Source organism: Ictalurus punctatus, chromosome 17 (assembly GCF_001660625.3).
Source record: "Ictalurus punctatus breed USDA103 chromosome 17, Coco_2.0, whole genome shotgun sequence".
Lineage (NCBI taxonomy): Eukaryota > Metazoa > Chordata > Actinopteri > Siluriformes > Ictaluridae > Ictalurus > Ictalurus punctatus.
The window spans coordinates 11,187,816-11,211,158 of record NC_030432.2 but is presented as its reverse complement, the minus strand read 5'-3'; the positions used below and the strand labels follow the sequence as shown (position 1 = coordinate 11,211,158).

Here is a 23,343-nt window from a genome sequence, read left to right as displayed (position 1 = left end):
CCAGAGTGGTGTATGGAGATGGGGAGGGTGGCTGCCTTTGAAGAGGGGTCGAGCAGAAGGATTGGAGTTGGGAATTCCTTCAGGAAGAAATGGAGCAGTTATTTGGCGTTTTTGGGGGACTCTCGAGGAGGGGTTTAGTCTATGATTATACTTGATTATTGTATTTTCCTTTTTTTTTTAAATTGTGTGTATTTTTATTTTTTTAAACATTTTTTTGGATATGTGAGTTTATATTCTATTGACCACAGGGGTGTTCATGGGGGGACCAGGGTGGGGTGGGAGGTTGGTGGGGGAGGGGTTATAGTGAAGATTTATGTTAAAATAGTTTGATTCATTATATATGTTGTTTGTCTCTTTGTGTTACCTTGTGAAACAATAAAAGTGTTAATTACAAAAAAGATTTAGTAATTTTGCCTTCTCTGGTAGAAGAATGCTCCTGCAACATGCAATTGTTCTTCCAGAAAATGGAACATTTTGTAACATGTGTCGCGCTATGCCCTTCTCCACTTCACTGATTACTCTGATGGAGATGAAAGAGAATTCTGTACACTAAATAGGATGCCTAAATCAGTGGCTCTCAAACCATCCCTCAGGGCCCCCATGAGCTTGTCATTTGTGCTTGACGAGTAGAGCTGCTGTAGCTTGACCCTTCTCTCTTTATCTTGGCAGAGAAGCTTGAAGGTGACACAATTTCCAGATGGTTTGCAGTTAGAGTAAATAATCATACTGCATGGGAAAAAAATCTTTAATGTCTATAAGAATATGGTCAAGGGCCATGGCTGCCCTGCTCAACCAATTAACAATTGCCTGAGGTACTAATATTTTGGTGGTGTGCATATGAGCCCTTCTCATTAGCCATTATACTTATAAACCCCCTGTCTGTGTCGCAATGCAGATGCACATACATGCTTCAAGAAGCATAAACCAGCCTTAACTGTGTTTGTTCTGTTATATCGATATACTTCTTTCAGGTGCAGTCCCAAGCTGGCATTCAAAAGTTTCTCCTCGTTTCAAGCTGAATAGTTTTCAGGTCACTTCTGTTTTTTCTTTATGCTAAGAAAATACTGATGTCATTCTTAAATTCTTTATTTCCTTGTAATAGTTTCACTGTATACAAAATTTCATACAGTTTTGTTAATCCCAAAATGTATTTCACCCATTTACAACTATGATTTACAATCATGTGATGCATCCTGGAATATACTTTCTCTTTCTGGTCCATTTTTGTTTTTATCAAAATTTCATGTTCTTTTTATCAAAACTTTATAGCATAAAAAAACACCACTGAGTGATCAAATGGACCCAAATGTAATTTGTTTGCTTGCTCAAACACTAGCACAAATTATGGAATAATTCTTGATAGGACAACCCCATGATGTTACAAAGAAGATGGCGATTGCAAAATATGAAGTTGTAGTAGCAATCACTATCTGCCTTACAGCTTTTGTATTCATTTTCAACAACTGCTTTATCCTGGTCATGAGATAGAAACTCCTTCCTCTCTATGACTTAAGACTGAATTTACATCATGTAGCCTGCATAAATTCAGCTGCTGCAACTGGGAGCTACTCAGCCTTGTAGCCTGAACACCCTCACTTTACCAGTTTGCTTCCATGACACAGCAGAAGGCTGTCAGCCGATCAGGGTGGGTCGTGACGTCATGTTGTTGTTCATCAAAGCAATAATTGTCCTATCAGGGTGGCTCATAGTTACGTATTTACAAGGTTACAAAACGGGTTACATAAAATAGTCTGATTACAATACCGCTAGGGGTCGCTAAAACCCGGAAGAGGATTTGAAAATGGTTTAGAAGCTGCTCGGTTCGGTTTATGGAGTTTTTGAATGGATTGTTTTTGTATTTTTGGCATTTCAGTAGCTAAAATTCTAAAATGGGAGGCACATCTGTCCACCACTTAGGGATGGATGGATCAAGGAATTATCGATACGGTTTCTTTTTAAAAATCGACGCTAATGTAAGAATGTCAATGTGTTAATTTTTGATCAAACCAAATGTGAAAGAATATATGCGAATATCGGAAGTCCAAGGTCATGCCAAATGTATGCAAGTTTAACTTGGTATTGTGTGGAAATGAGAATCAGTGGTGTCGCCCAGTCCTCTGTGCTGATGGGCGGGGATTCTGCTGTTTGCTTACTGGCGAGGGAAAAAGTTACACAAGCACTTCACAGCGTTTTGTAACACTCGGATGTACTACGACTACACATAGTAACTACTCCCATTCATTTCCAACCCGTTACGCTGAATTTGGCACATACAGCAACCAAGTGCTGCTTCTAGACACTAGACGACGTGGGGTTTAACGCTTTAAAACACACAGCGACAGGACCATTTAGCTTTTATGTGTTGGACGTTGAGATGGTGAGAAAGTAAGAAGAAGCGAGTGTGTACTGTGTCTGACTTCGGGTGAGCGTGAAAATACCAGTTCAAACCAGAGGAGAAACACAAACGGACAGGAAAAAATAACATGGAGTTACATTCAGTCCTGCTGACAACTGGCGCGTCTGTGGGCGTCTTCAATCTGGTCAACCGTGGACTTGGTAAACTCTATGTACCAGAGACAGCTCAGAGGAATATATGGAAATGGAGAAACATCTCCACATCTTTCATTCACAGCCTTATCACTGGAATATGGGCTGTGCTTTGGTAAGTGTTCAGCATTCCCCCACACACACACTAGGGATGTCACCATACCAAAAATCTAGTAGTCAGTACCGATACCACCAAAGGTAAACAATACTCGATACCAAAGTTGATACCACGGTGTGGTTTAAAAAATAATAAATAAATAAATATATTTTTTTAATTCCTGGAGGACATCCTCCTCTGGCTGAAAGAGAGAGAATTTTAGTTATCAAACACTGTCTGACAATGACTGATAGAACAGTACTAATAACGAGTGCTAAGGTGCACTCCTGCGCGCGCGCGCGCACACACACATCTTATATTCTGAATGCATTAATTTAAATTCACTGATATGGTGGCAGGAAAAAAGATTTATTAAAAGCATGAACATTTAAATAATTATTAGTGACATTAGGCTACATTTAGCTGACAGGACACGGGCTGAATGCCGATGCATGCTGGCCCATTAGGAGGTAGTTTATTATATAACATTGCAATGCGTTAGCGTCGTTACCAAATAACTGGATATCGCTAGCATTACATGGAGCATAACGTTAGCTGGTTTCACGGCAACAACGCCAGTTGTCGTTAAACAAAGATAACATAGGACCGTCTTTCAGCAGCTTCGCCAAATTCCAGGTGTCTCCTCGCTTTGTCTGAAATGAGTGACAGCGTCGGCTACACACCGGCAACCGATGCTACCTTCCCTCTCAACGAGTCGGGCGTAACTAATCTTCTGTAGTTTTTCCCCGTGTGTCTTCTTTACCGCTTGTGGACCGACTAAAACAATTACGCGTATTTGCTGCCCCTTCAGTTCCGGAAGAATTGCAACCTCGGTACCTACGCCTAAAAACAAGTACCGTCACCTTTTAAGAATGTTGGTACTGACATGGTACCAAAGTATCGGTTCTCGTGACATCCCTACACACACACACACACACACACACACACACACACACACACACACACACACACACAGGTGCTCACCTGTTGCTTTCATAACTCTGTTCACTCATTCCATTAATAACTCAGGTGACCGCTCTTTCTTCCCTAGTTTTTATATGCATCCCCAGATGGCTGAAGATTTGATAGAAACACACACTGTCTTCTCACATGCTTTGGTGTGTGTATCAATTGGTAAGTGAAGCAGACAGCTGTATCACGTGGTTTATATACTGTACACTATATTCCTTACTTAGACCTGGCTTGTTTAGATACTCAGTCAACTTTGGACTGTCCTATATAAAGGATACTTTGTCACAATGCATGTTCCTTTTGAACGTCTGTCAGTACGCAGTTGATCGTAAGTGCTCTCTGTGTAAAATGTGGCACTCTTTAAAGCTATGCCGCCTTGTCCAAGAGAGCAGAGGCACTTTCTCGCCCAAACAGAGCTGGAGTTGAAACATAATGTCATCCCACAGCCTTCCCTCCCAGTGACAATTAGGCCATGTGCAAGTGGCAAACAAACCTGGGTCTCAGCAATACTCAGGACATACACCCTAGACTGGATTTTACAACAACATGGAAGTGTAGTGGCCAGAAACTCCCGCAGATGGTTTATTTTAAATAGCTCTCAAACAAGTTTTTCGTCCATGGCACACAAGCAAAAGAAAACAATGTTGCAGAAGTGCACTACATGACAACCTTGGAAGCAATATTGACTGTGAATGAAATGTTTTCTTTCAGGAAATAAAATTGTGTGTGTGTATGTGTGTGTATAATTTTCCTGTAAGAAAACATTTAATTGAATGTGAATTGAAGTGAATATTGCTTCCAGTAAGTACTTTGAGAGCTATCGAATAAATCACCTGCGGTAGTTATTGGCCACTACTGTATATGTATACACACACACACACAAACACACAATACATATATATGTATATGTGTGTGTAATTTACATTTATTGCATTTGGCAGGTGCCCTTATCCAGAGAGACTTACATTTATCTAATTTTTTATACAACTGAGCAGTTGATGGTTAAGGGCCTTGCTCATGGGCCCAGCAGTGGCAGCTTGGTGGGCTGTGATTTTAACTCACAACCTTCTGATCATTAGTCCAATGTCCACTGAGCTACCACTGTAATGTCTGCATCAGTATAGTGTACAACTAACTGATTGAGGTTTGTTTATTTTCTCCACATTTTGCATGTAAAAGTTCAGAGTTTTTATTGTGACCCTAGTAATGTACTCCTTATACTTCACATCACAAGCTTCTCAGATGCTCATGAAGACTTGTTAGCCAGGTATAATGCTGTGTTGAGTTGGTTGTTGGGCAAATTAACTTAATATTATAAAACTTTATTAATTTTGTTAATTCCATAGTTTGGCCTGAGGTGTAGATTTAGATGCTGTTAAATAATAACCCATTCCAGCCATATGCAGATATTGTGATTTCCATTGGCATGCACAAACTCCCAAATTCCAGAGATATTTTAGAATCCTAACTGTATCCCACTCTTGGCGTTGGCAGAGGTTAGCTACGGCTGGAGAGTCAATGAGCGGCTTTGTGGATTTATGAACGGTCCCAGGCTCAAGCGCCCAGGCCTTTAGTCACATGACTTTAGCTACATGAATGGGCCATTAGTCTAAATGAACATTTTATTGTGTATTTGTCCACTAATGGCATAGATGAGCATCAGGACCACTAATTTTGTTATGCATCAGCGTAATATGCTGGATTGTGGAGTGAGTCATTTTAATTTGAATCAAAACTTTACTCTTCCCAGCAGTGTGATGAGTTGATCCATCAGTCTTGGATACTCTTCCCATTCAATTTCTTTCACATAACCAACAGATCATTGACCCAGAAGGTTATGTTGTTAGTGTTCAAATTCTGCACATGACAAGTGTGTCACAGAAGGGCACATTTGTAGAGATAAGAATGCTTTCATGAATAACATAGATAAAGGTCTAGTTTATGTATTATTTATTTTATATAAAAGTGATTATCAGATCTTTGGTTAATTTGTAAGTAATAAACACGATGGTGCATGCTGTTATAGGAAAATAATCAGTGATGGTATGATATGTAAGGTGGCGTGACTTCTCAGGAACGTGTTTGGGTTAAATTAATTCCAGGGCAAAAGGTCTAAAGCATGGAAATTCAGTGGAATAAGCATTTAAGTTTTCCATCTAAATAAGAATGAAGCCACAGCATGTCAGCATCAGATAATGGCAAGTTGTATTTTCTGCAATGCAACTAGCCATTATAGTGAAATGCTTATCTTATGCTGTATATACATCAGTCGGCTCTTTTCTAATTTTGTGCACTGTTTGTTCTCTGTTCATTCTCCGGCACTCTAATGGGCTGTCTCCATGGATACCTTCATGGTGGGAGATGTATTATAAATAGTGCTCTGTCTCTGACATCTTGGTTACCATCGTCATGGGAGCTGTGCCCTTAATAAGTACTTAAGATATGTTGCAGGTAGTTTTTTTCATTACTAGATTTTATTGATGCATTAATTTGTGTGTTTTTTTCCCTAGGATACTTCATATATGACTTCTTTGACATGGTTTTTAATCAGAAGATCAGCCATTCATGGGAGCTCCTTTTCCATCACATGGTGGTGAGTATAGACACAGAAATGCTGTTGAAAATGTAAGGCAGGAGATGATTTGACTGTTAAAGTGAAACTTCTTGGTGAAAAGGTTATTGTAGAAACCAGACAGTGCGATTCCTCATATTCCTGCCTGTTTATCTTGTTTCCGCCAACTGTTCAACCTGTCTCACAACCTGTTACCAAGCAAATATGTGAACTCAGGCATGGCCCCGTTTATCTTTTGTGGTTTAGAAATACTCTTGAATAAAAATGAGCATGAAGAATATAAAATGCATTTAGTGTATGCATTACAGTTCTTAGCAAAGCTGATTTACATAAATAAAGTAAATCAATTTTGTTATGAGTGACATGTGTACAAACTTAATCACTGTTCAGTCTTTTTTTTTTTTGTAAGATACATCTCAATAGCTGGAGAAAGAATCTATTGGCCTGGTAGGATGTAATGGCTTTACGAGTGATATTATGTCACTGTTTGGTTCGCCTGTGAAAAGAACCTAGCCAGCTTCAGTCTTGGGTCTGTTGTTGTTCACTCTTTTCCTGGGAGCTCATTCACTGAAATGTCTGCAGAGAAAATGCCACCAGATTCTTAATTGCACTGTGAACACTCGTTCACCACCACATGTCTCTTCCTTCTTGTCTTATCCATATCCTCTGCAAAGTTTAGTCAACAATTATGCAGTTTGCAGTTGCACGTGGCATTAATGAGGAATGCTGTCCATTAGTACAGAGTCACATTCCCATTACCATTGGATCATACTTGTTTGACAGACATTCTGACCACACCAATAGTTTAGTCCCGGAAGTTCTATGGAATGTCTTTGTTTTATTGTTTGTTTGTTTTTTTGTTTTTTTTTGCAGAAATGTTCTAGTAGAGCTAGCAAGGGTGTTCATATGGATCAATGAATTATGAATGCTGGCTGTCTGCCTGCAGAAGAGAGACTTTCCCCCCCTAACTCTTGACCTTCCTGTTCCTCCAGAGAAACTGAAAAGGCCCTGATATGTAGAACAGAAATAGAGAGCGTATGTATTGCTTGACAAATATTCATAAACACATGCAGTACAGTGATTCAGTTCTGGGGAGCATTAGTAATCCTTGGTATAAGTGTAGCTTTGTGTTCCATTAGGGCCATTCTGGAAAGCCTTAACTGTGTTAATGGAATAAATGGAAAAATGAGGAATAATTTATTGTTCTTGTAAAAGTGTTTCGCTTCATACATAGGCAGTACCACTTGCCAGATGTGTCTGGAAATATTGTGGTTTCCCAAGGTGGTGGAGTGGAAAGTGAAAGTTTTGCCCTAAAGAGCAAGCATTTCAAAGTAAACAAGTACATGAAAATGAGTTTCAAGAGTTCCACCAATGTAGCTTTGATCTATTTCAGTTTGCTCAGGTGGTCCGAGCACAAATTGATCTCATCCCTCTGTCGTTTAGCAGAATTGAATCTGCTAAGTGAAATTGAAGAGGCATGAGACCTCAATTATTTTCCTAGGCCTGCCATGTGCTGGTGATCAGATATTAAAAGGACAATTCTACCAAAATAAAAATATCAACAAATTTCCTCTTGGCCTAAATGTCAATATACTTGCTGGCCAAAAATTGTTTTTATTTTTAAACTGAAAGTTACTAAGCATTCATGTGTTTGTTCATTCATTCATTAATCTTCAGCAACCGCATTATCTGGGCGGTGGATCTGGAACCTATCCAAGGAACATAGCATGAGCTGGGGACACACCCTGGATGGGACATTAGTCCACTGCAAGGCACCATGCACACACACACATTCACACTTTCATTTATATCTAGGCTCAATTTATCATATATGTATCTAAAAGAGGTGGGAGGAAACCCATGTGGACATGGGGGAAAAACATGCAAAACTCTGCAGAGACAAAAATCTATGTTCAGAACCTAACCGGGGGATTATGGAGCCTTTGAGGCAGCAAAGCTACCAATGTTATTGGATCATTTTGTGCCGGCAATAAATGTAGCAGATACTTTCCTAGCTAAAATCATTTACACTGAGTCTTTTGCACGGTTACATGGTCTGGGAAGTAAAGCTTTCCATTCTGAACTCCAGCTGTAACTGGAGCTGGAGTTCTAAATAAATTTCTGTTGTTAGGAAATTGTTATAATTTTTTTTAACAAATTTTATTAAAGCAGTGTGCTTCAGCATTATATGATAATTAATTAAGATTTACAGAATTATTTTACTGTGCTAACGTCAGTAAGCTTTTTACTTATCAGGTCACTCTTGGGACAGTATCAACCGTCCTAAAGGTGCAGAGTGCAACACGTGTATTAAGACATTTAGGGCCAGCGTCACACTTCTTTAGACTGCTGGAAAGCGGGAACAATGTGAAAACAATGGCAAATGGAAGGTAGCAGAAGAGCAAGGAAGGAAAGAGTGTGTGTAAATGAGCATGCTGATTTTGTGGAAATTCACTTGTAAAGGTCTCCCTTCCCTTTAGCACTTCATGTTCAGACAGAAGCAGCGACATCTGCCATCCACGTGTGGAAAATGGATCTGGGTCCTAGGAAGGAGACCCCAAGTGAAAACTCGTCTTTATTTTACCCCTCCCCCAATTCCTCTATTGCAATCTCTCACACACTCGTATAGACCCTCCCTTAGATGTGGAGAATCGTTTGTTGTTTGTTCATATTCTCTATGTTCCTTCACTGCACACTCCCCAACGCACTCACTAATCCTCTCAGAACAACACTCAGTCTGTGCCAGATCAGCCCAGATAGTCAGAAGTACTTCAGCAATTCACATTCTCTCCAGGAAAACAACAAGGCCAAGATATTTGTGTGTGTTCATGTTTAAGGCTCGAAGATTCAGTACAAGAGGGTTGAGTCTTTATTTTTGTCACATAAATAATTTTTTCATCTAATACGTAAATGTTAGTGTCCTGACCATGCATTTTAAAATTTGTCTTTTTTTAAATGTTATTTATTTATTTTATTTTTTAAACAAATGATTAGCTCATGAGTTCATAAGCAGTGGTTATATTTGCAGTGGCTTTCAATTAAGACAGAAGACAATCCAACTAGTTGTTCTAGGGACCATCTGTGACTCTCTTCCAGAAGAACTTACAACCTTCTAAATGTAAGCACAGAATCTTAGGCCCTGAGCTCCGATTGCTCCACTTCTGGCCCTCATAATCGTCCGTGTTCTTGTTTAGCGGGAAGAGCGATTCTGTTTCTTATCTGTTGCTAAGCAACTGTCTAATAGATAATCTGTTTGGTGACAGAGCAGTTGAAATATGCATCTGTGCATTTCAGCCATCCTGTTTTTAATGTGTAGTATGGATTATACATATGACACCTTGCGTAACTGAAGAAAATTAGATTTTAATAATGATTAGAAGGTGCACACTATGTAGACATCAGTGTGTGCTTTTGAAATTTGAAAACTAGAGGTAACACATGACTGTGTCCTATATATATATATATATATATATATATATATATATATATATATATATATATATATATATATATATATATATATATATATATATATATATATATATATATATATATAATATATATATACACACACACATATACATATACATATACTGTGGCATCACCTTGGACAACCTTTTGTTTAACTGTGGTTAATATTATAAGCTAAATCTGAAAAACAAAATGACGTGCTCTCAGGTCCTGAGGAAAACCATGTCTTATCCTGGTTCTCACTGACAGCATGAGATCAGCTAAGACTCGAACACAGGCAGCTAGTCATGTGTTATATATATTTTAGTGCTTCTACTATTGCTTCTAGTTTCCCAGGCAACCATGGTTGTGTGTGTTTTGTGGCTGTTTTTTGTATCTTGGTGGGGACCAAATGTTTCCACAAGGATGGAATGTGGGACAGTTTTGGGAACATTTAACTCTCTCTACGTGGAGACCTTTTTTTTTTTTCCCTTTAACAAGGCACGCAGCTCTTGCTTTCTTTCTAAGCCAAAGTCTCTTAACGTACCACGTACAACTTTGGTCCATGTGTGGACTTTGTCCACTATGTGTTTATGCACAAAGCTTCATTTTCACAAGGCCAGGAAGAGGCTCTTACACTTGTAAACACACCCATTATTCTGTTAGCTTCCCATTGCATTTGAACTGCCCACTTACCTTTCTAGGCTGGACTGGAAAAACTTGAAACTCAATTCATTCAGACTGGGTATCAGTCCAGTGTTAGTGGCTTTTTAAAGTCCACACTCGCACCCAATACTTTTTTTTTTTTTGTCCTATATTTTCTTAACACCTGTTTTGGTGCCTGAAATATGAAATAATTTACAGTATGTTACAGTAAGTGAGTTTGCGTTCAAGTATTGTGCAAATGAAAGTCTTTATTATTATGGTTAAAACATATTCAACATTTCATGATTAAAGCCACTTCCTGTTTGGTTAAAAGTTGGGTTTAAGGAGTGTACACTTCAGAATGATTAACTAGATGTGGTATTTCTTGTGGTTGTGAGTGACGAGGTACAAGGAATTTCTTTTGTCAAACAGCTTTTAGGAGCTCTCTAATACTCCAACCCATGACCGAAATAGCGTCGCGCTGACATTTAAGTATGAGTAGCATGTATCAAATACACAGAGTTCCCATTATTGTTTTTGTCACTGGTCTGTTTGGCCGCACCTTAATACCTCACTTTGAGTTTATCTCTATTTCTCATCCACTATTTGCTCTGCCTTGTAACAGCTGATGCTTGTATCTCAGATACTGCTGATTTGGCAGTAGATGTGTTTATGTAGCTGGTATGTTTAGTATGAGAAATCTAAATCTGTGTGTGGGCATTACGGCTGATAAATACCTTTTAACCTCAGCACCTAGGAGCAAGTGATTTTCTGTGTGTTTTGCTGTACTGTTTTCTCACTCATCAGTAGAAGTTGTTCCACTTGTCCTCTCAGCGCTCAGCCGTTTTCAGACTGCCCCGAGGCTAGCAGGCACATTGACTGCATCTGCCATGCATTTGACACTTTAGGCAGGTTGCTTCCTGGATAAGCTTCAGTTTGTTTAAAATGTCTCTCTTATTGTTATTTCTTATTTATGAGAGGGTTCTCTGATAGCTTCATCTGTATTTCAGAGCCTGTAGACTTAGTGTGTGTTGCACACTGAGATGGTTGTTGTTGTTGTTGTTGTTGTTGTTGTTGTTTGGTGTGTTGGTAATTGACTCCACAGGGACTTTTCTTCTAGAAATGAAGCTAATAGATACCTGTTTTTAACTAATCCTCAAGCTCTCTCTGTGTAGAAGAGTATTCCTGGGAGACAAGTAAAACACAACACGACACCTCTATCACCTCAACCATACTAATAAAGTGGAAAAGAAATAGAAGTATTTGAAGATGGCACCACTTTATTGAATTTATTGATAATTATCTATAACTGACACAAAATTGAGAGATGAACTATAGTATTGTCCAATACTGATTTCAGAGCACTCCAGTCCTGTATATATTCAGTCTGGATATATTATTTTCCTCGAATTATTATTTGTGCTCCTCTAATGCAAATAGAAACTGTTTTATACATCCTGAATATTGCACTGTAAATAGAAATGGTCAGGTTTATCAGTGTGGGTTTTTATTTATTTATTGGTAATCCCCCTTCTGAAGTTTCTCTGATTTTCTGTTATTATCCCTACACACTTGCCGAAGCCAGTCTTAATGATGGTCTGCTGGGAAAAACTTGCTAAGGCTGATTTGTTGGTGTCTTCAGGCAGAGGATGAGATTGTTGAATAAGCCTACAGCTCCATGGGGCACTCAGTGGACCAGTGTGTGTCTGGCTACGTGCCATGCTAAATCACTTCCTCAACTGCCACTGTTATGTGCTCAAACTTTAAGTTGTTGAGCTTCTATAAGTACAATCTATCTACAGTACAAGGCAAGTATAACTTAACAAAACATTTTGGTACTTAAAGGTGATTAAAGGTAAATGAAACGTGTTTTACACATCATTTGAGATTGTGCTCTGTTTTCTCGAGACTGGTTAAGGTTCTGTTTGTAGTATTATGATTTATAGTCATTTTAGGAAGGCTAGTAAGGGAATCATTGCTGTAAACCCTGCTATAACCCATATGCTAGACCAAACAGAAATAAATTGGCATGTAAACAGTATTTGTACACATATTTTGTTACGTTTTATGCTGTCCACTTCTTTTGTTTTATGTGTATTTATACACCGATCAGCCATAATATTAAAACCAGTGAAGTGAATAACATTGAGTATATCGTTATTATGGCATCTGTCAAAGGGTGGGATATATAAGGCAGGTGGCCTGGTTTTCTTTTACATCACATGGATGGCCAGGTGTGTGTGCATCGCTTACCTGGAAGAGAAGGCACCAGGATGCACTATGGGAAGAAGGCAAGCCAACAGAGGCAGTGTGATGCTCTGAGCTACGTTCTTCTGGGAAACCTTGGGTCCTGGCATTTATATGGCTGTTACTTTGACATGTACCACCTACTTAAACATTGTTGCAGACCAAGTACACTCATTCATGTCAGCGGTATTCTCTAATGGCAGTGGACGCTTTCAGCAGGATAATGCACCCTGTCGCACAGAAAAAATTGTTCAGGAATGGTTTGAGGAACATGACAAAGAGTTCAAGGTGTTGACTTTGCTTCCAAATTCCCCAGATCTCATTCCGAACAAGCATCTGTAAGATGTGCTGGACAAATGGATCTGTTGCTAACGGCTTGGTGCCAGATACCACAGCACACCGTCAGAGGTCTCGTGGAGTCCATGCCTCGATGGGTCAGAGCTGTTTTGGTGGTACAAGGGGGACCTACACAATATTAGGCAGGTGGTTTTAATGTTATGTATATGTGTATTTTTGTATTGAAAAATTGATTGTATTTTACCAAACACCTTCCCCCTCTGCCAAAAAGTGCACCATGCACATATGAGTTCCTCAAAGTCATTTCTGGAGAAGGATTCCCTAATTCTTGCTGTGTTTTAAGATGGTAAAATAATTATTTTTAGTTATCACGATGTAGATCATTAATAAGGTTGATGAGAGTCTTGGTATCCTTGATCCTTTCTTCCTTTTTAACAAATACAATTCATTCTGTTTTACACTGAAGAATTTGTAGCTCATCCAGTTGTTTACTGACACAGAGAGTCTATGGGACTGTAGTTGCTTAGTGTAATGGTACTTGTGGATGTCTGGGTGTCGTCTGCATAACTGTGGAAAGAAACAGTTTTTGTACGGAATGTGGCCTGTTGGAAGCATATAGACATTAAACATGAAGAGCACAAGAATTGAGCTTTGGGGGGGACTCCACATGTCTGTGGTTTATTCAGGCCAATGTAGCGCCTGCCTACTAAGTATGATTTAAGTCAGCTGAGGTTCAGCATAGTCCTACCCACTTTTCCAGTCTAAGAATATTTTATGATCAGCATTGTCTATTGCAGCACTAAGATCTAGTAATATTAATGCTGACTTTTTTCCAGTCAGTATTCAGGCAAATTGATTGATTGAGGGCAGTCTTCATACTGTGATAGATATGATCAGAAATCAGGCTGAAATTTGTCAAATAGGGTGGCCTTAATTTAAGCAACTGCTAAGCTGAAGAGATCTTTTTCATTAATGTTGCTTATGGAAGATTTGACATAGGGCTATAGTTGTTTGGTATGGAAACACCCAGATTCCATTTTTAGTAGGAGATTAAGAACTACAGGGTTTTTTTTACTTTGGAAAAATAAAGAGTAAGGCATATTTCAGATCCATTTAAACAGACATTAAAGACATTTGAGATAATCTAGTGGTAGAATGTCAAGGCAGCATGTGTTAGTTTTAATTCCAGTGTTTTTGGATGGCATCTTTCACATTCTTAGTTTGTGTGTGTATATATATTATACAGTGTCCTGCACTAATATTGGCACCCTTGGCAATTGCAAGCACAACACAGGTTTATCCGGGAAAAAAATCTCTTTGCTAAATATGTGTGCCACAGTTATTGGTACCCCTATATATTCATATGAGAAAAATGTATTTTAAATATATTACCATTGATACTTTACATTTTTTTTAGTACACCTGGGTGACTATGAACAGGAAATTGTTCAACCATTACTTCCTGTTTCACAATGTTATAAATATGAGGTAACACACAGGCCAAATTCATAGGCCTTAGTCATTCAAAACAATGGGTAAGACCAAGGAATATAGCTGTTATGTGCAGAATTACCACAATCATTTCTACACCTTTCTCAGTGCACTCACTAGAATGGAAAATGCATGCTACGGATATAACTGTAGTTTTGTGAACCCTTGATAGCTGCCATGGGTGATGAGATCCTGGTGAAGGTGCACAGTGATGCCCACGATACAGCAGCAGAGATATCGTGGCGTGGCAAGCCTTTAAGTAATACCCATAAAGAGGAAACACTCCTTGTAGAGTGGCTTGTCATGGTAGTGTCCAGCACACCTATCGGCCATTGTGATGACAGCCACTACATAACGGGCTGGTCTTTGGTCACAAGGGATACAGCTGTTCGGTGTAAACTGTACTGTAGGGCGCACACTGGGCACAACAAAGAATACTCTGGAAGTTGATTGGTTTACAAAATTAAGTGACACAACCCTGGGCAGAAAACCCAGCAATGATTTAGGTTGTAGGCCTTAGTCCTCGCTTAGGTCCAAGGGGCCAAGCCCACAAGAACAAGTAGTTTGATTGGTGGAGGAAGTCACAAGGGTGTTCTGTTCACGTGAGTAACAGTGGAATCCAAGGTTTTGCCGGCCAGCCACAGTTAGGACTCTGGTCTAGTTGCTTAATTCTATTGAATGCGCAAAATCCCATTGTACTTCTTCTCACCTGGCTTCTTCACTGTCTCACGCACTCTCCCTCTCTCTGTCTCTCACACTGATTGGCTTCTGGCTCTTCCGTCACTCTGTAGTCCGACTTCTTTTTTTACCTTAAGGTAGTGCATGATGATGTTTGATATACTGAGTTGGCGTACAATGTCATGTTACATCATGGAATATCATGTTATAGAATATTATTTATAAATATTTGTAAATATTATTACTAAAAAAACTACACTCTGAAGATAAAAAAACAACAACCATGGAGTCTGTCCTGTTCTAATATGCAAACAGTTATCACAGTAGTTTACGAGGGTAAGGGAGTGGGCACATGTAGGGTTGGGCCCTGTGCAACTGGGCTTCTTTCTCATGTCTTGAAATTGGAGACTTTTCCAGACTTTGGCCCCTTGATGCCAGATTTATATTTATAATATAGATAAGGCTTATCTGTACTAAATCCATCCTGCTTTTTCCCAGGTTAGGGAGGAAGTGTTCTTCCTCCTGTGTTCATTATTGCCCCATAAAGGGATCATTCTAAAAGCATTCAATCCCAGCACTTATATGTCCTTTGACGTTTTTTTCACTTGAGGCACACTTTACTGACCTCAGTTTATACAAGCTTTGTTAAAGCTTCTTTGCTTTTATCTTTTGGTGACCACGTGTTATTCAGTTGTTCGTGTAAATTCAAGATTAGGATGGCTGCATTTTCACTTCTCAGAATGAGCTGAAGAAACATAACGAAAGATTACGCTTATAAGGTTATTTTGATAGATCGATGCTTTATTTTGTGAGCCATTGGTTCAGGAAGGGTTATGAACAGTACAGAGTGTGGTAGGCGTTGTGTAAAGAGCATCTGACTAAGGGATGATCGATTGTTTAATAGTTCACTCTGGCCATTAATGCACATAGTCAACTGACCTTGTTTTACAATCAGATGCACATGCAGTCCACTGTGAAACTAGCGAGGAAAAGAGTTTGAGCTCTGAAGGACTGAGAGAGAGATTTCAGTAACCATTACACTTTCCAGTATTTATTTTTCCAGTTTTTGAAGCAAATTCATAAAGTGCATTTTGTGCACATGTTTACAGTGTAAACAGCCTTTCATGTTTTATAGTGTGCTAACTTTACAAGCAAGCTGTTTGTACTTGAAATAAAACCAGACATCACATGCTTGGTTGAAAACGCACAGATGCCACTGGCTGCAGAAAAGAGCCCCATGCCCACAGTGAGGAATGTCTCAGTTTGTGCTGTGTTAGCAGCTACTGTTTTGCCTGTCAGTGTGAATGTTATTGCAGTTGTGACATTGTTGAACGCCAGCCATAGCTGTGTCGTGTGTTGATTTGGACAGGACCGTGTGAGGCGATTCCAGCTTTGTGGACTGGGCTGGGAAGCCTTGGCTCTAATTATCTCTTACTAAAACAATTATGTCAGTTTGTGTGTTATAAGATTAGACATGTCTGCTAGTTGCCTGGATAAAGACTGGCTTATTGACTATAAGCAGTCATTATACAGGTCTGTTCATTTGGCCTTGATGACGCATGTGGCAAAGAATGACTAATGTCTAAAGTTGACAAAAAACAAGCCGAGATTGTGTGTATTTTAAGAAAATGCAAGACATTTTTAGTTTCGGTCACAGTTAAACATGCATGTCATTGTTAAGTCAGAGAATTGTCAGACAAATGTAAAGTCTTACTTTCATAATAAAGGACTCAGAACACCACCTAGTGGAGGGTTTTTGTAGATTACTGAAAATATTGCACACTGATACATGGGCCAAGTGCAGAATTATCATGCAGAATGATTGGCCAATCACAATAAAAGTACTAATTAATTGTTGTGGCATATATATATTTTAGCATTCAAGTTTTTAGTGTTATTTTCAGACATTGGTACTGCAAGATGTATGATGCACAGTATAACAGACTCAGTCAGCCAGATGACAAATCCTTAAAATTACTGTTCCTGGTTTGTAAAAAAAAAAAGAAATATCTAATATAATTTGCAGGAAACTGGCTCTATTACTGGATTTAGGAGACACTATGAAAGATATACAGACCATATATACCAGATGTATAGAAGTGTGGGGCCAAGTTCATATTGGTAAATGCACTGTTTATCAAAAGTTAACATAAAAAAAAAAATCTCTAAAGAGAGCTACAGTATATACATCATTTAGTCTTGCTGGGGCATATTTTAAGAATATTATAATATTTTAATATTTATTGTTTTTTTGTAGTAGTAGTTGTAGTAATAAGAAGAACAGGATGACGTTTGCTCTTTAAAAACATCTTTCATCTTTGCGAATATATGATTAATGTATTTAAATGCCAGAGTAAATATGTTGTGTGCCAACATGTGTTACAACAAGGAAATATTTGTTCTTATAATGTTTATAGACACAGTTTTAATACAAGAATTAGTAATGAAATTTACTATTACATTTCATATGTATAAATCCTGAGAGGGTTGTTCAAAGCTTCTTAGCTTTGCTTTCTAAAGATTTTTGCTAGGAACCCTTTCTGATAGGGAAACACTCAGAACCCATTAGGTGTGCTATATATATATATATATATATATATATATATATATATATATATATATATATATATATATATATATATATATATATATATATATATATATATAAAAAGATTTTTCTTTAGAGTTAAGGGAAGAAATCTGTAACTTTTTATGTACATATGATTTGGTTAAAGGATTTGATTTGACCAGTCCCTGTATCAAAAGCAGCTTTATGATACACAGACAATCACAGACAGTTAAATCCTGATTAGGATTAGTGCCATTCGCTGCGATCACAGTAGGACATCTCTCTGCTGATGACAGGTCAATTGTGCCTTTGTGCTCATAACCTCAGCTGATGATGAGAGAACACTGCATGCAAAGGGCTGATTCTTTCCAGCTCTCATCTAGCAGACACTGCTGGAGGAAAAAAAAAATCAATTGCAATTGCACAGAGCAACATGATGTAGAGTTGAGCCTCGTGTTTGGATCTAATTTTAAACTGAATGATGTGTCAGCTTTAAAAAAAAAAAAAAAAAAAGTGATTTATAAGCCTTGTGGCCAACTTTTACATCACATGGGCGTATGACGCTATAACTTCTATTTGGTTAACATGCATTCAAACTTATCTTTTTTTTATGTTTTTCATTTTTAATATAGGACAATTAACGTCAAGAACTTGCAGGGTAACATCTCACAGGAAAAGAATAAGTACAGTTGCATTTTTAACATGTTTAAGTACATACAGCAACAGGCACTGCACATATTAATTCAATTCAATTTCAATTCAATTTTATTTGTATAGCGCTTTTTACAATAGACATTGTCTCAATATAATATCTGTATACCGTGTTGATATTAAGCAGGTTTATTCTTGGCCCTCTAACTATCTCTATCTATCTTTTAAGTTATGTTTTTTCACATTTAACTTTGATTATCTGCTTTCATGTTGTACATTCATACAAAACATACACTATACATACATTAATTCAGTGGTTTTCAAAGTGGAGGCCGCCAGGGGGAGCCCAGGGGGCCTCAACAATTTGGTGTGAAAAATAAATAAGTACATGATTTTCTCTTTCTCACTCTCAGACAACCACACACACACACACACACACACAATCAATTCCTAATCTAATGTAATGTAAAGATGCAAGATGTAATTATTAATAAAAATAAAAAAAAGGGGGCATGTATTCAGAAGTCTGTATTTTTAATGTGTTTTAAAGACATCTTGCAAAAGGGGGGCCTCAGTCAAATATTAATACCATCTGGGGGACCTTGCCCTGGAAAAGTTTTGGAACCCCTGCATTAATTCATACAAATACATACACTAATGGGTCAATCGGCAGCATCCCAGTACCACTCTTTGCACCTAAATGATCACACAGACGCATACGTGCCCTTCCACAGAATTTTACCTCCACAGAAAATGACCTCATCTCTCTGTCATATAGACTCACTCCCATTACCACCCAGTCAGTGCACAGATACTTTATTGATACCTTACAGGGGATTGTTAATTGTTAATTTTCGCATATCCCAGCTTGTTAGGGAGTTGGGGTCAGAGCGCAGGGTCAGCCGTGATACATGATATGCGGCTTGAACACTGACCACCTGATCAGTGACCCAGAGCGCTGAGCCACCATTCATAGTATTATTATTACTGTCACTGTCGCTAATGATGTTGTTATACTTTGGTGTTTTGATGTACTACATTGTGAAATGTCAGCTTGTAATATGCCTTTCAATATATTAAAGCAAACGGATTTTTTTTTTAATCACCCAAGAATTTATCAATAAGATTTCAATTCAGTAAGAAAAAAATTCTGCAATATCGGTATTTTAAAAACCAGTATTTTTATACAATTTACCAATTAATTAATGTGCAGCTCTAACTATAACCATGTTTAATCATGTGTTTTATAGGTGATCACCTGCTTTGGGCTGTCAGTACTGACGAGTCGCTATGTGGGCTTTGCGGTTGTAGCCCTGCTTGTGGAGATCAACTCCATCTTCCTGCACCTGAGGCAGATGATGCGGATGGCCAGTATTGCCAAGAGCACCGTGTACCGTATAAACAGCATGATTAACCTGGGCACATATGTGGTGTTCCGCATAAACACGCTGGCATGGATGACACGCTGGTTGGTGCTGAACCGCGATCACATTCCCCTTTTCAGCTACACGGTGGGCAGTGTAGGATTGGCCATCATGACTCTCATGAACATTGTTCTGTTCTACCGGCTGCTCCGTACCGACTTCCTCAAGTCCAGCCGCGAGAAAGAGGTCAGGAAAGACAAAGACATGTAATAGGAGCAGGAAAGCACTCTTGTCTATGTCTGAATGAAACTAACTTCACCCAGAGCCTCATATTCCACACCTTGCAGATGCCGGCATCTGATGACAGGTCGTTCTGTTTTATATCAGCCTTCTGATGAACTTCTGCCTTTTGAAGTGTAATTAATTACACTGAAAGCTTGTCACAAGCTTGTGATAAAAAAAAAAAAAATCTAGTAAAGTGATCCATCAATGGAATTAATGGTGTCTGTTTGTAGGCTGGCAGGAGTGCCGTATGTTCTGTCCCTAAACAATGCTGTAATTAAAGCTGAATTAAACTATACCATTGCAACTTCAAAGTATAATTACATTAATACACACAGTACTGTGTAAATGTTTTAGGCACCCTATTTCTTTTGTACAAACTTTGTTATACATTTTTGTTTTATGACTTCTACATTATCAAGTCAGTACAAAAACATTTTAGATTTCCAAACATTAGTTTAAGAGAACACTTTTCAGACAAAAGACATAATGAAGGCTGCTGGGTTTTGCAGCAAAAATAAAAACAAGTGCGACCGTCAAAGTCTCCAGAAGAACCGTGGCTGGTTCTGCAAGATGCTCAATAAAACTTATAGCTCATTTCCTTAGAAAACTGCACACATTGAACCTTGGCCCGTCACACCAGATATTGACTTTGTTTCATTTACTACTGTTTACTGCTCTTTGTAGTATTTTTTAAAAATGTAGAAACATTTCATTTCATACTTTTTGAAGGCATCTTTGCTCTACAGCATTTCTTTGCATGTGCCTAAGATTTTTAAACAGTACTGTACACAAACTAACAATACATGTTAGTTTATACATATATGAATATACATATACCTTGCACAGACCTCATGAAGGTTTGTTTAGCCTTGTTAACCCTACCTCTGCTATCTCATAATCATGTAGCAGTTAGATTGTTAGTCTTCTCTTAGCTTCATCTGTGTGTTCAGGACCTGTTAGTTCTTCTAGCAGAGTGACACGGTTTTGCTTGTTTTCCTACATAATACTGACCAGAGGGGAAAAAAACAGCTGACTAATGTTGGTTGTATAAATGCTTTAGATCAGGCTTGTGTGTTTTGACATTCTCACAGTAGTCCTGCAATCATAGTTTGTCTCAGTTGATGCAGGATCTCCTCAATGTTGGACTTAAATCCTCTCGTTCTCTTCCAAACAGCACTAACGTGCTGCAATAAGTCTGATGATGTCAGATAAGTTTCACAGTTAATTAGACTGTTGGCCATCACTGTGACCTCATGGTAGCTGAATCTGAAAGTGCTCAGTGTACTTACAGGAAACTGTTCAAACTGTAATGGCTTTTTGTATGTATGTTTTTGTCATTTATTTTTACTCAAATATCATTTAAATGTCATACTAAAATGGATTTGCTGAAAAATGGTTACCGGAGAAAAGAGTGGATAGTTTTTTTTTTTTTTTTGAAATGTTGTGAAATTCACAGCGGTCTACAGTGAAAAGTCCAGTTCTATTTTTGTTATCCCCATTTTGATGTTTTATAGTGTGGTGTTTAATGGTTCAGAGTAAAGACTCTAATCAGATGTTAATAGGTAATGTGTAGTGTTCATGCTGGCTTTGTCAGGGTTTTGAAAAACTACAGTTTAATAACATTAAAAACAGTAATCGTGCAGATTTGCCTCCTGGCCAAGATCAGCTCCAACTGCAAAACAACTAGTTGGGGTGGAAGCCGTTTAAAGTTAAAAACAAAATTTTGTAGAAATTAATCTCAATAATAATAATAATACTTATGAGTGTATAATTATCATTTATTATAAATTAATGAACTCAATTAAAGGAAGCTTAAGATGCCACATTAAATTTGTGTTGTTACCTTGAGGTTTAGGGTGTAACCATGTTTTGAGATTCGAGCTGTAGATTGTGCTCTTGTGAGAGATCAGATTCTTTTTGCAGGTAACACTTCATGAACATAGTAAGGTAGTAATGTTTTTTTTTTTGTTTGTTTGTTTTTTAATTGAATTCTATGAAGTGCAGTTCTATATTATGCAGTGAAAATGTACTGTGGTTATATTATGAAGGAATTTTAAGTAGTGCATCATCAGAGTTTCCAAAGCCATAGATGGTATCCAAGTGGTTTACTTGTGTAAGTGATTAGAAAACTATAATGCTTTAATTAGCATATCACCATTCAGCACTACTGTCTTACAATTACTATGATTGTGTTTAAATTGTACATAACACAATGTTTTTGTTTGTATAAATGGATGTCTTGTAATTTAATAAATTTGCCATTTATATATTTTGTATGATACTTTTACGTGAAAATAAAGAAGTAACCCTTGTCGTTTCAGCTGGTCATTATGTATTGTGAAAGCACATAAAAATCCACATACAGACACTCAGTACGTTTGTCTTCGTTATGGTACCATATACAGTTTTGTATGTTTCATTTTTAATTTTACGAAAGCTTCAAGTGAAGTTAATTATTTATCATGCTTTACGTGCTAATAAACGACTGCTTGAAGCTGTGGGCTGCGTCCCAAACCGCATTCTTACCTACACGTATTTCGCCTACTCTATAGCAGGTAAGTACGCGGTTTCAGACGCAGCCGTGCTCTCGTTTGCCATGTGTACACGTGTCCTGTCGCAAAATGCGGTAAAAACTCCCACACAATGTTAATAGTGTCATTAAGGTGTGTATATCAGTACGTTTACACGGACAATAATCCGATATTAAGACGATACACTGATTAATAAAATACCATGTAAACAGCGATTATTGATTACCTTAATCCGACTAAAGTCATACTCGAAGTAAGCAAATCAAATTGAGACGTGGAGTATTCCTGTTTTAGTCACATTACCGAAGTGTATTACAGACATGTACACACCTTAATTACACTATTAACGTCGTGTGGGAGTTTTCATTTTGCGACAGGACACGTACACACACAGCAGTGCGCATATATATAGCATGACAAATAATTAACTGCACTTGAAGCGTTCGTAAAATTAAAAATGGAACGCCCAAAACTGTATACGGGACCATAACGAAGACGTACTGTATGTTGATGCGTGAAATTCTGGAGGGGGACGGCGTGCGCGTGACGTAATGACGTGTCGTTAATTGATCTATGTTCTATAACATGTAAAACAAGAACATGAAAGGATTATTCTAAAAGCGACTCATGTAAACACCTCAATCACAATATTGTCTTATTCAGAATAAGGTCATTAATTTGATTACCGCTGTCCATGTGAGAATGCTATACAATACTAAAATGACAAGTTTCCTGATTTGATTGAACAGGTTTTGCAATAATCAGGCCTGGTTGTGTCTCGTCCAGCTCAACCCCAGTATGAATGCAGCTTCATAGATTTATGGAATTAGTAACTATGAGGGCAAATACATTCCCACATAGAGCCACCTGGTATTGGAACACTTTTTTATTTCAATAAATAACATTATCATTTAAAAACTCGACTTTTGTGTTTACTCAGGTTGCCT

General features: G+C 38.0%; 1 protein-coding gene across 1 annotated transcript; it reads left to right on the top strand.

The window, feature by feature from the left end:
• The first annotated feature begins 2,199 nt into the window (after positions 1 to 2,199).
• Positions 2,200 to 20,049, top strand: tlcd2 (TLC domain containing 2). The gene is given in 4 exon segments (NM_001200817.1): positions 2,200 to 2,662; positions 3,696 to 3,778; positions 6,127 to 6,209; positions 19,467 to 20,049. Coding segments are annotated over 4 exon segments (729 nt in total). The 5' UTR covers positions 2,200 to 2,483; the 3' UTR covers positions 19,851 to 20,049.
• Positions 20,050 to 23,343: the final 3,294 nt, after the last annotated feature.